Genomic DNA, 13,770 nt, shown 5'->3' with positions numbered 1-13,770 from the left:
ATCTTCTCCGTCGACGCTTCTACTGGCCTTCCATGGCCAAGGACGTCAAAGAGTACGTGGCTGCCTGTCCGACCTGCGCCCGCTCAAAAACTTCCAACCGTCCTCCATCCGGTTTGCTCCATCCACTGTCCACTCCCAGCCGTCCTTGGTCCCACATAGCTGTCGACTTTGTCACTGGCCTTCCCGTCTCTCAGGGTAACACTGTAATCTTGACTGTCATTGATCGTTTCTCCAAGTTCGTGCATTTCATTCCCCTCCCTCAGTTGCCTACAGCCACAGAAACTGCTGACGCTCTGGTTCACAACGTGTTTCGCCATCACGGGCTGCCATTGGACATCGTCTCAGACCGCGGACCCCAGTTCGTGTCTCAGGTCTGGAAGGCCTTCTGCACAGCCTTGGGCGCCACCATCAGCCTTACTTCCGGATACCATCCCCAATCTAACGGGCAGGCTGAGCGTGTCAATCAGGAGCTCGAGGCCTCCCTGCGCTGCCTCGTTGACCGTAATTCTACGGACTGGTCAAGGTACTTAGTTTGGGCTGAATATGCGCATAATACTCACCCTTCCTCCGCCACAGGTCTGTCTCCGTTTGAGGCGGCCCTCGGGTACCCACCACCGCTGTTTCCCTCTCATGAACTAGACTTGGCAGTGCCCTCGGTTCAGGACCACCTCAAGAGATGCCAAGACATCTGGCATCTAACCAGGGCTGCTCTCCTCCGCACCAAGGAGAGCAACTGCCGGACAGCCAATCGTCGCAGGGTGGTGGGCCCTACCTACCAGCCAGGTCAGAGGGTCTGGTTGTCCTCACGGAACATACCCATTCATGCCACCTCTCGGAAGCTTGCTCCTCGTTTTATTGGTCCCTACACCATCGAGAAGGTCATCAGTCCCTCCTGTGTCCGGCTACGATTACCTGCGGCTCTCAAGATTCACCCTACGTTCCATGTGTCTCAGCTCAAGCCTGTTCAGGACAGCACGCTTTGCCCGCCTTCCGCGTCCCCACCGCCCGCCCGGCTCATTGATGGTGCGCCTGCCTATACGGTCAGCCGCATTCTGGACGTCCGACGCCGGGGTCGTGGCCACCAGTTTCTGGTGGATTGGGAGGGTTACGGTCCGGAGGAACGCTCTTGGGTCTCCCGTTCCCTCATCCTGGACCCTTCCCTGATCTCTGACTTCTATCGTGCCCACCCGGATCGGCGTCCGGGACCGCCTGGAGGCGGTCGTTGAGGGGGGGGTACTGTCATGGTGCCTCTGTCAGACTCCTCCCCCTCCAGCTTGGCTCCACTCTGCTCCTGATTATTCTCCAGCTGCCGTTACTCAACTCATCAACCTCTGCTGCTTAAAAGGAGACCCAACGCCAATAATCAGCGCCAGATCGTTGCCCATTATGGTGACTAGCCTGGTCTCGTCTAGCTCTAGTACATCTGGTTGAATTTCTAGTTCTAGCACTTAATCTTGTTTCCTTGTCCCAGGAATCCTGTCCAAGAGTGACGTCAGCACAGTCTCCAGCCTGCTGTCAGGAAGGATCAGAGAACTGCCGCGTCCGCACCTCCAGCCGTGCCACAGACTATCCATCTGGATCACCTCTCACCAACCCTCTTTGCCAGCCTCAAAGAAAATAATAAACCCTTCTTACCTGCCACGTCCCGGACCTCTTTCTGGGTTCCAGCATCTGGGTTCGCCCTGCCTTGAAATCATGACAATTAATTTCTGAACTTTGCAGCTCTCACTGGGTTTAGGTCAGGAAGAAAGTGGCCCAAGTTGCTCTTTTAGCATTATAGGAAGTAGACCCCAGAGCAAATCTGCACTGATAACACTGATCATTGATGTCAATTTCAGACATTCAAAAAATGTATTAAAAAAATGCATCCACCACTCCACAGACAGTGGACTTTATGGAATTTTTGTCTTTTTAAGAAATTCACAACATTTACAAAAGAGCTAATACCTTATCTGCTGCATGAAGTCAAAAGATTGGAGAAAAACGTTTGTCTTCAAGCAGATGATAAAAAAAATGTCTCTTTGTAACTCCTAATATTAACTCAAAGGCTCCTCTTTCTTTTTCCACACATGCAAGCAGTCATGAAGTTCCATAGTGACATGATGCTACATGACACATCTTGAAAAGTCGCTCCCTGCAGGCTCCTCTATGCAGACCTAGACTCTGAGACCTTCATGAGGACGTGCAGCTGCAAACAGCCGGACTTTGACGACACAAACATAAACACAGGCCAAAAGAAAGTCGTTCCTTTGAGCTCAGCAGTGATCCACAGAGGGAAGAATCTGGACAAACATGGAAAAGAGGTCAACTGTAGGTTTGAGGTTACAGAACTCAAATCTGAAGACACAACATCCTGTCAGGGGACTCACACAGCATAGCAATACAAGTTTTGAAGCTAAATTTAAGTGGTTTACTTCATGTTGAGACGTGCAAAAACTCCTCCTCACAAGTAAAGAATCAGATTCAGCTGGAGCTTAGTGCAAGTGAGCTGATGCGTTCACAGTCATCGGACCTTTAGGGGATTCAACAAATCTATATCAGTGAGACTTGTTGGGAAGAATATCATATTGGTCAATGCCGATGATTACCTTTTTATGCAGCTAACTCCTAATGTTGTTCATGCTTATAAAATAAATTAAGAATGCTTTTTTTTCCTTCAAAATATTTTCTGAAATTTCATGCAAACTTGGTTGATATTTAATTATTTTATAATTCAGTAAAAAAAATGCGTGGATCTAATTTGAGACAGTGGGTAAATGATGTGTTTTTTCCACTGAACACTTATGTCAATATTTGTGTATCTTAAACTAACGTGAGCAAAAATCTATCAAATAACTCAACGCATTATAATCTACATATATCATTAAAATTATAATTTTGAATTTTTATGGGTTTTTCGAGAGTTTAATAAACATTTTTTTTATCATTTAAAAAAATTATACATTCAGTCACAGTGGGTAACCTCGAATGTTGGGAATTACTTCTTCAGTGTTATATTAAAAAGAATAAAAATCAGAATGGTGTATTACATTTATATTAGTGTATTACATTTTTCTGAACAAACAAGTGATCCCCTTAAATTTTGGAAACGCTGATGAAAGCAGGAGTGGCGCACGCGGGCGCACACACTACCCCTCCTCTCTCTCCTCCTCCTCCTCTCTTCAACCGGAGAGCTCCTCGCGCTACTCACATGAGCATACGCTTCTCCGCGCCGCACGCGGACACTCTAACGGACCCCCTCGCGCCGGCAGACCGCGCGCCGTTCATGGATCGTTCCCAGCAAAGCACTTTTATTTTCCTTTATTTTCCGTCCATCATCCCGGAACACCTACGTGCTTAACTTTTGCGCGCGAACTTTCCTGCCCCTTGAAACATGCGCGTGCACAAGCAACCGGCTTATGGAAGCTCGTGGAGGACGCACGCGCTGCTGCAGCTGTTTCTACAGCTGGTTGTGAGGAAGGCGGTGAGTGAAGAGATGTGGCTGTTTTCAGGGGGGTAGAGCACTGCACGTCACTGGGATGGGGGACTCAACAAAAATGTCTTTCATGTTACACCTATTAACCATATTTTTAAAATCATGTTTTGATTTGTTTTCTTGCTTCCAATTTCAGCTGTTTGGCTAATATTCTGCCACACACGCTGAAGTTGCCATATTCTCACAGAGTCTGAAACATTTATGTGGATTTATGACCAGCTCTTATCAGCATTTGTGCCCTTTGTTTATTAGGATCATAATTTTTAGGCTGATGACACATTTGTTCCATTTCTGCTCTAGAATTCCCATCTCTGTGCATCAGGCATGAAGATTGAGCAGCACAAACCATAAGAAGTAGATTATTTTGCATAAATCAAAAGCTTCTTTAGTAATTAGACCTATTTCTTCATTAATGACAGCATTTATCCAACATTTTGATATAAATATTAATATCTTAATATGAACTACCTGTTTTAAACAGTATACAATCTGTGTTTTGACTTAGGAAAACAACACAAAACAATATTTTTTAAGGCAACCTTAATTTGTGTCCATGCAACCCTTTGGAAACGAATTCTTTATTTTAATATGAATTTTATGAAAAAATGCAATAGTGATTTACAAAAACTGTGTCCCCATTTCAATGTCTCATTAAACCCATTTCCGTTTAATACATTTGTTACATAAGAAGTAACCATTTTTAGTTCTGAAAGTTATGCATTCATTTAGTTGAAATTTGAGGATTTTTATTTCCAGAACCAAGAAAAAAATAGTTAGTAGTGGAAATGGATTTTATGTTGATACTGAATTTAAAAAAAAATCCTTAAATTTCGAGCTTTCAGTAATTTGGCAGTGAATCTTCTTTTCCTTTACCTCCTGCATTTACATCCCTTTGTTTTTTGCATATCTATTTATCTATGAGTAAATCAGATTCTTTCTCATCAGTCTTTTAAAATAATGTTGCCTGAGCCTAAACATGAAGATGTGGGAATTGTTTATTCCAGAGATTTTATTCTTTCCATGACACAAACAGGTGAACCTAAAAAAAAATTAAAAAGAGCGAAAAGAAGAAAGATCTGTATCTCTGGTGGATCTATTACCACCGGGCGCTCACTTCGCAAAAAGACAAGAGCAAAGAGAAAGCATTAATATTTTTCCCTCATATTCTGCATGTATTCTGAAAATTGAATAATACACGTTATTGTGAAACATTGTGCCCACATTTCAGGCCATTTTAATCACTCGTTAGCGTCGGTGCAGGCATCCCTTCATGTTTTCCGATTGATGACTGTCAGATGAGTTTTTTTGCGGTCACTTGTGGACCTGCTGAATCATTACAGCAGTTTGCTGTGTCTCCTCCTGCTGCTTCCTGTTGACAATCTCTGAAGTTGGCTCTCAGTAGCTTGTTTCATTACTTTACATCATCTCCACGTTTCCAGTGTTTTCATATTAGAGGAGCAGAAGTTGTGTTATAGCTGAAAACACAGGTTTAGCTGATGTATGAGGTCACATACTATGGAAAACTCAAAAAAAAACATTGAATGTATATTAAAATTCTATATAAGGACATTTCACTTCTAAATTACATAAAAAATGATAGATTATTCGTTTTTTTTGCTATGATTTATTCTTCTGTTCCCATATTTCTTTAATGCTTTAAAGAGCCACTCCAATGAAAATTATTTAATTGTGTTTTGAACATGTTCCTGTGGTGTTTTTCTGATAATGGAGGGCATATATGAAGAAAATTAGGCTTAAAATTGCATTTCTGAGTATTTCCTTATTCAAATCATCGTGAACCAGGAGCAGACAAGTTAATGTTGTTTGAAAAAGAGCTAAAGAGCTTATTTGTCATGTGAAAGCTACAATGGCAGGCCACAAGCCTGAGGTTCAGAAAAAAAAGGGGGGGGGGGTTAAAGGTGACTTATTCTGAGGGGCCCAGACTAAAGGGGTGTTCAAAGAGGCCCCAAACAATGATGTTATAATAAAAACAGAAAAAAGTCATCAACCATAATCACAAATATTTTATTTTCAAAGTCATGGTTACAATATTTTTGTTTTGTTTTGGAAACATCAACTTCTGCAGGCCCCCCTTCCACACCCCATATTTATTTAATGGTTCAGTCTGACTGGATTGAACTTTCGCAGGAAGTGCAGCCACGTGGTTTTTGACAGACAGGGCCACAGTGTGTGAGGTAGAGAAGACATGCCTCAAAAATCAGTCAAAAAAGGAGGGAAAAGAAATTAGGGGGGAAAATGAGTTGAAGGGTTACAAATACAGTGTTCCCCTGCTTATTCACATTTCAATATTTGTGATTTACGGTATTCACAGGATTTCTTTTTAGTCATGTGACTCCTCCTGTTCCTCCATTGACTGTAAAAACAATGGACAGCTCAACCCCTCCCCTCTCGTGTTCTCAAATACGATGTACCATCTTGATACAGGTGCCGCCATGTTAAAACCAGTCGACAGTTATTGGTCCGAGTTGCTCTGTCTGGGTCATCGTATCTATGGCAACTACTGTCACCATCTCCATACATGAGATGACTCAGAGTGACTCGGACCAATTGAATTGGTTAGTTCAAAAGGGGCCCAAGTCCAAGAGGTTTGTTTTTCCAGGAAATGATTTTAATTGCACAGCTTAAAGGGAGGCTACACCAAATGATTAATACTTTACCCAGATTTGGCACCAGTTCATAGCTTACAAATGCTATAATATGAAGCACCTCACTTTTATAATTTCAGAGGACTAGCAAACTAAAGTCTTTGGGCTTCGGCCCTTCTAGAATTAAACAGGGGCGCTGCCATATTGGATAACTAGTGCTGCTTTCTATGGGATAAAGCAAAACCCATGCAAGAGAGGCCCAAGTCCAGGAATTTTGCACTAAATGCATTTTAAATGTCAAAGCATGGTCAATACATTACAACGGAATTGGGACTTTTTTTTTTTTGCACATAATCAGATAGCTTTTCCTTTGAAGACCATTGAACATATAATATCTCTATTTTGAAAAATTATGGACTAGGGCCCCTTTTGAACTAACAGATTCAATTGCTGTTGACTGGTTTCAACAAGGTGGCGCCCGTATCAGGAACAGTGGCGGCTACTGGTCTGTCAGAGAGGGGAAGCTCATTTTCGGCCTACATCATAAAATTTTTTATTTATTTAAAAGTAAATTCTGCCCTACGTTCCTTTTCAAGAAAATGGTCTGTGACCCTGTCGTACCTTTTCAAGTGACTTGACCAGTATCCTCTCAATGGCCAGCAGAGCTAGGCTGCTTAAACGGCCTTGGCCCATTGTGTTTTGGGTGTAGGACTTGAGTTGCTTTAAACAGGATTGGCTCCTTTCTACACCTGCAGATCTAGCTTCAATTGTTGCCACTTTTGAGAACAGTTTGTAAAGCTGAGGCATTGCACTGTCCCACTCCATGTCTTTAAGGAACACCAAGTTATCACACAGCTTTCCCCTGTTACCCTGCAAGTACTGATCTGTAAACACAACTTGAAGTTCTGACATCAGTCTTCCTGAATCAAAGTGAAGAATGAACGATCAAAAAAAAAAATTAAACTCTGTAAAACTGAAACAAGAAATGTGGTGTATAATTGTGTGAAATGTATGATGAGAATCAAGCAATTTCGCCAAGCAAATATCAAAGAAATAGGTTGCAGCAGTTTTTATTTTGACTGAACTTGAGAAATCCGCGATGGGACTGAGCGAATAGCTTTAGTGATTCCTTATAGTACAGAATCACTGTCAGTCAAAAGGAGATGCAGTCTTTTGACAGACCCTTCAATCATCACGCAGAAGCTCGGAGTCCGGGCCAGCCCACTCCCCATTTACCCCCAGAGACGCTGAGCGTCCGTGGGCGGGACATAATCGCAGCGTTTATCTAGTTTCGAAGCGCTGAAAAAAAACCTTCAAAGCAGCCCCATTGAAGTCAATGGACGCTGGGCTTCCATAGGGAAATGTACTGTGACGCTGCGGAAATGTATGAGAAGAAAATCGAGTCAGCCGACCTGCTATATGTAACTGATTCTGAACGAAATGGTCTTTGAGATGAACGTTTTCTAACGCATTTTTGGTCAATAAAATGTTAATACAATACAATACAATACAATAGTACATATTTGACCATTAATTTTGTGACATTATAAGGGAAGCCGAGCTTCCTTTGCATTCTTAAAGAAATCGCCACTGATCAGGAAGTAGGTGAGGGATTTTGCCTCATTTCGTGAGAGCTGGAGGTCAGGGATTTTCTGTGGGTGACGTCACACATCGATTCGTCCATTGTTTTTACAGTCTATGGGTTCATCACAAAACCTCAGACAACCAAGACGCTTATATGAGACTTTTGCATCTGAGGGAGGTGCTGCGGGAATTACTGAAGAAGGGTTACAAAGATGAAGAGCTCACCGGTCCGTCAGTGTGCTCTTTATCTACATCCACTTTTAGATCAATTTTAGATCCTTCGAGTAAACGAAAAGCTCTCAGTTAAGGGATGTGATGGGAAGGGGGCGGGGTTGGTCTGCGCCAAGCCAAATTTCTACGGAATTCCAACGGCTCTGCTGAAACTATGTCATGTTTTTTTATTTTGGCTAAAACCGGCATATTCATAATTATAAGACATCCAACTCCTTAATGCTGAGTGTCAAGCAGTAAGGCAATGGTCCCATTTTTGGAGTCTTTGGTATGACTAGGCCTGGATTTGAACTCACGACCTTACACTACAAGGCCACTTGTGGTCCTTAAAAAAACATCCTTTGTTTTAGTTAACTTGATACTTTCTAATACTTTAAAGACAAAAGTGATTTTTCTGAAAATCTTTATAGATGTTTTATGACCACCGCATACCTATTACATAAATACAAAGTCATGTAGTGGCAGCAGCAATAATGCACATTGAAAGTCATTCTCTTTGGCAGATCTGAACAGCACCACTCGTTTTCATGAGTTGCTGGATTTTTATTTTTTTGGGCAGGCCTTAAAGCTCGCCTGAACTCTGACTATAACCTACGAGGTGTTTTCAGGTCACCTTGATGCACTCAAGTGGGAGAGCAAACCAAACCGTTTGAAGTGAGTAAAAAGTTTTGGCATTTTCCACGCAGTTGAGTCAACTCAACTGGACTTTTAGAGCACATCATAGCAACTGAACATTCTATTTGTTCTTACTATTTTCTACCTAAGCAAAAAATGTATCGTTGGAACAAAATTGTGAGAGATACTAAATTGTTTCTTGTTTTCTATCAGATGTTCCAGTGTTTTGTGTCTGTCTCCTTTTTCTAATTTCTGTTGTTGTGTCTTTTGTCAGAGATATTAGTGACATTGAGTTTGTCGATCTTCGTCCTGCATTCTTGTTGTTGCAGTAACTAACATATCTCTAACACATGAACAGTAGTTTTCCTTCTCCTTATTTCTTTTTGGTTTTATAACAGATGTTTTAGGATATTAAAATTTTCCCATCTTCATCGCGTTTTCTCACCCCTTGCAGTTAGTAATCAATTTCCTTTGTCTTATATCAGATATTCAGTGACTTTGTGCTCATCTGCTTCATTCTCATTGGTTAGAAAATTCCTGATTTATGTCTCTTGTCTTATAACAGATGCTCCAGCGATGTTCTTCCATCTACTACGTGTTATTATGGTTTTAAGACAATCTGGCTTTAATGAAATGTAATCACAGCTAATTTTACTTTGTTATGAACACCAGAGAATCATTGTAAACTAAGACTATTTGTAAAAATACGACATTTGATTATAACTTATTTGGCATAATTTTATACAAAAGTATTAAACTCAAATATAAAGACATGTGTTGACACTTGGATATTTATTTCCACATTTGTAATTAATATTTTTGGACCAAAATGTAGGACTGTTAACTTTTTTTATATTTAACTATTATTGAATTTTTATTCTTAATTCATTTGTATTAAGTGCTATTTTGTCATAAAAACCTGTGCTTTTTCTTTTTCTGGTTTCTGGACATTTCCAGACCTACCGGTAATAATTGACATGAAATGACCCACCGTCTGTCTCCAGCCTGAGGCAGACTGCTTTCAAAACAAGTCTTCACAACCTTAAAGTCGACTCTAAAGGCCACAGATAATCGGTCCAGGGAGGCTAAAATGAAGGAATGTGCTGTAATTTATTTTCTGTATCCTGAGAGTCGCCTGCTTCATTTTTTGCTGTGTGTTCATGTGTGTTTGTGTGTTCACACAAAAGTGGGGCAATTGATTTTTTTGGACAAATAATAAATGACAGTAACTCATGTTACAAAGGCAGAAAGGGTACAATCAGACAAGAGATTCATCTTTACAGATGAGAAAAGGTGTTCTGCTATTTCATGCTGATACTATGAAAACATAAAATGCACACTTTGACTGCAGAGCTTCACACAGCAGTCTGTAATCTTTGACTAAGAGAATGTAATGTGTTCTGCAGCAAAGGTACGGTAATCAGGATTACCAGAAAAAAACATTCACAGTGAGGCTTTCATAAATATCTCTGATGAAATATTACAGTCAAAAGCTACAAAATCACAGAATATAATTTTATTTAAATGAAAAGAAACACTGTAAAAGTAACTGTTGCTTGAACATGGCAACGTTTATTGAGAGTCTGATTCAAACAAGCAATTTGATAGGTGACTGTATTGATGGAAAAATGTTCAATACATTTAGTAAAGTCTGATGGTTGATTTATAACCCATTTAGACTGTTCCAGTGTCACCAGAGGGTGTCCGTTTAGGTATAATGGCCATAGACATACTATATGTGCTCTCAACAGATAGTATCTGATGGGAGCCATAAGACTCTGGATCTATTTACTTAAATGTACCCTGTTAAATATTAGCCACATGCCAAATGATAACATTTTATTAAGCTCATCAATTGGTCAGATTAACGCCCCACTTCTCTCTCTTCAATAATTCACAGATTTGAGCTCCTTTAAAGATAATTTTCTACTAAAATAAAATCCTTTTTAGGAATAAATACAAAAAGAAATATATGGATTTATGGTGCAAAGGCGAACTTTTTAAGATTGGGGAAATTGTGCTCTGCTGAAACCAGTCCTTCCTGTTGTCAACTAAGGACCTGCAACATCTGATAGCTTTAAATTGGGGAGGGCTTGTATTGACACATATACTGGGTCTTTTTCTTTGACCTCGTTGGGGTACTTAGATCTTATGCCTTAGTCACAACTGCCCTTATGGGTGGTTATGGGCTGTCTGTGGGTGAAAAATGGACAAACCTGTACACGGAACACAAATGGCCTGCAGGAAATATCAACTGGTAGACCAGTCGGTTAGCCCGAGAAAATATGTTAATTCACATTTTTCTATGGGCGACAGGTCATAGAGAGAGAACACTTAAACAACATGTAAAGGTAAGTAAGGGTGAAGTAGAAGAAGCCCCTCCTGTCTATGGCCCTCCACCGGCCCGGCAAACTGAAAAACCTCCAGCACCCGTACGCATCAACCTCCGTATGGGTGCATGTGACTAAGGCTTTAGCTGAAAATACCAGGACAAATCCAGAAAAACCTAAGTTTGGTTTCCAACTTATTCAACGAACCCTCAAATGTTTATTTAAAAAAATATCAAGGTTTCTGTCCACCAAGTCACCATTCTGCAGATAGTCCAGAAATTCAAGATCTTTATACAGTATGGTCATTCACTAAGTTCACGCAAATTATGCAGTTGATGTTTTGCATTATCATGGAAAATTACAGTAATTTAGCAAAATTACAAAAATAATTAAAAGTTTAAAAAGCACAACTTCTCTTGAATGCTACATCATCCGCAAAATTGGATTTGCTCGACTGTTATGATCTAATCACACTTGATTATGAATGACTGGAGGGGACACACGAATATCACACACAGCAGAAGCACTCAACTCGCACATATTGGGCCAAATTTTGCGATGAATCCAAAGAAGTCATGCAATAACGAGTCATTGCAGTTCTTAGTGAATAACGCCTAATTAAAGGATTTCCTATTTATCAGTCTACAAGTAAACCCTGGATTGTACCAAACCCAGAAAAAAAATAGTTTTCAATGAAAAACTGAATAAGTGCATCTTAGGGGGTCCCACTAAATGCATTTCTAAAACTAAATCACATTTAACCCATCCTGACCTACTTTTTAACTGTCAGAGCCAACAAACAAAAAGAAAGGAAAAAGACAAGAAATTCAGGAGAAACTAGGCCTGTGGAATCGTCATATATTATGTTACATGATCTTTTCATTTATCCCAACATGTCAGTGCCTTTTTAAACGGTAGATGATAAATTCAAAAAAGGCATTCCTGAAACATAATTGAATTAATTTTTGCCCGTATTCTAAAGTGTGAAAAGTGCCAGTCTTACTTTTTTTGTGACAAAAATGAGTAGTTTATTTAAAGCTTTGCACATTTCTTTTAGATCAAATTCATATTGCTAGTTTTCCACCACAAAAACAAGTGAAGTAAAGCGTTCATGTAGTTTTCAATAGCTTTTCAGTTTATAACATCTGTTTGTGGCCCTTTTCCTTTCTTTTTCCATGGTAACAAAGTGATCAATTAAAAAAGGAAAAGGGAGATGACTTTGAAACCAAGATTTAATGAGGAGATTGGCAGCTTCTTACATGTCTAACTGTTACAGTAAGCTTGAATTAACATCCCCAAATAACACACAAAGTTTGAGATTTGGAAAGACAGGAAGTGTCTTTCCTCACACTTTTAACATCTGTGACCATCACAATAAAACATGGTTCACAGCTTTGCCTTTGATTTTCTATTATCATCTTTCCAAAAGAACTTCAGAAATCCAAAAAATTAAATAAAATAAAAAGCCTCTGAGATGTCAGGTAAATAAATGAGAGTATAAAAGTAAAAAATATTTTAATAAAAAAACAAGAATACGCCAATAAATAAAAAATGAAAACAAAACTAAATGCACTTAGAAGGTCCTGCCATCCTTTCCCTTAACAATGTTCAAGGAAGTTGTTGATGCAGGGATAGATAATCACTTGGTGGATGGGCCTTCTACTGGAGGGGGGATGGAAGAAAACCAGGGAAGGGAGGGATGCAGATGGATCAGGGGCAAAAAGAACTCATTTAGGTCCATCATAAGTGTCTATTTTTGCTCAACATAATCCCTCTGAACATATCTCTAATTCAGCATATCCTTTCTCTCAACTACAGTTTATTTCAAAATATCAATTGCCTTTTTATAGTCTAAAAATCCACAAATATTTTAGCAGATGTATTTATACTCCACAGGTTTAACACTTTAAAACAAATATCTGCTGGAGAAGCATGTGTGTGGCATTTAACAAACCAGCATCAGTGTTTGCAGGACATTTATGCACAAAATATGCAACATATCATTAATAAACAGAATCATAAACTACAGTCCTGGTACGTGCCTTTTCCTGACTGGTTTAGTTGAAAATAAAATGCAATTTCTTTAAGGTTTCAACGGCTTATAACATTTGATTTAGTTTCTTTATGCATGCTAACATCCAGCTGCATGAATTTGATCGTTTATCCCTTGTGCTATCTTAGATGACCCCACCCTTACATTGACGTGTTCTCCCTACCATGACAAAGGTGGATAAAGGTGGAAAGATTTCATGTAATCCATGGACACCAGTGAAGATCACAAATCATTGAAGAAAAAAGGTTCAGGGCACTGTCTAGTGGGTCTAGATGACCCAACTCCCAATGTTAAAGTGCCTAGGATAGCACAAGGGTTAGTCCAGGACAGAGTTTCTTGTTTTGTATCATTTCTGATGCTTTTTAAAACATTTATCAAAAAACTTTAGACTATTGCTCAAAAAAAAGTTCCTTTTTTATTCAGAGAAATAGACTGAACTGTAGTGTACTTCATAATGCAATTAGGATCACTCTGTCACTCTGTTAAGTTAAGTGAGAGAGGGTTTCATCCATATTAAACACCTGCTCTGGATGATAATTATTCTCCGCCATTATCTTCCTCAGTTTATCAGGATATTTTCCAGCCGCTTCTGAGTCAGCTGATGCCATTTCTCCATGCAGGAGCACAAACTTCGGTTGGTAGCGATTCAGGAACTGGTAGAACCAGCTGTGAAATATTTCTTAGCAACCAACAAGGAAGCCGACGGGCCAGTGTGCCCTCCTTCCTCTCCACAACACCTCATTTGGACGTGAAAGTCCAAATGAGTCTCATACAAATGAAAGTCTCATACAAGCATCTTGAACTGAGTTTTTATGATGAACCGGAGGAGTCACATGACTAAAAAAAAAAATCTGCGAATACGTAAAACCATGTATA

General features: G+C 39.9%; 1 protein-coding gene across 1 annotated transcript in view; it reads left to right on the top strand.

The window, feature by feature from the left end:
* Positions 1-3,159: 3,159 nt before the first annotated feature.
* ghrhrb (growth hormone releasing hormone receptor b) overlaps positions 3,160-13,770 on the top strand; it is a 52,642-nt gene continuing 42,031 nt past the window's right edge. Inside the window, exon 1 of the mRNA XM_011474273.3 lies at positions 3,160-3,463. Within this exon, the coding sequence (XP_011472575.1) occupies positions 3,374-3,463 (90 nt within the window). The 5' untranslated portion in view covers positions 3,160-3,373. The remainder of the gene's footprint in view (positions 3,464-13,770) is intronic.

This window comes from Oryzias latipes, chromosome 4 (genome assembly GCF_053564925.1).
Source record: "Oryzias latipes strain Hd-rR chromosome 4, Olatipes_Hd-rR_3.1".
NCBI classification, from domain to species: domain Eukaryota; kingdom Metazoa; phylum Chordata; class Actinopteri; order Beloniformes; family Adrianichthyidae; genus Oryzias; species Oryzias latipes.
The sequence above is the reverse complement of the archived record's forward strand: the minus strand, read 5'-3'. Positions and strand labels throughout refer to the sequence as shown.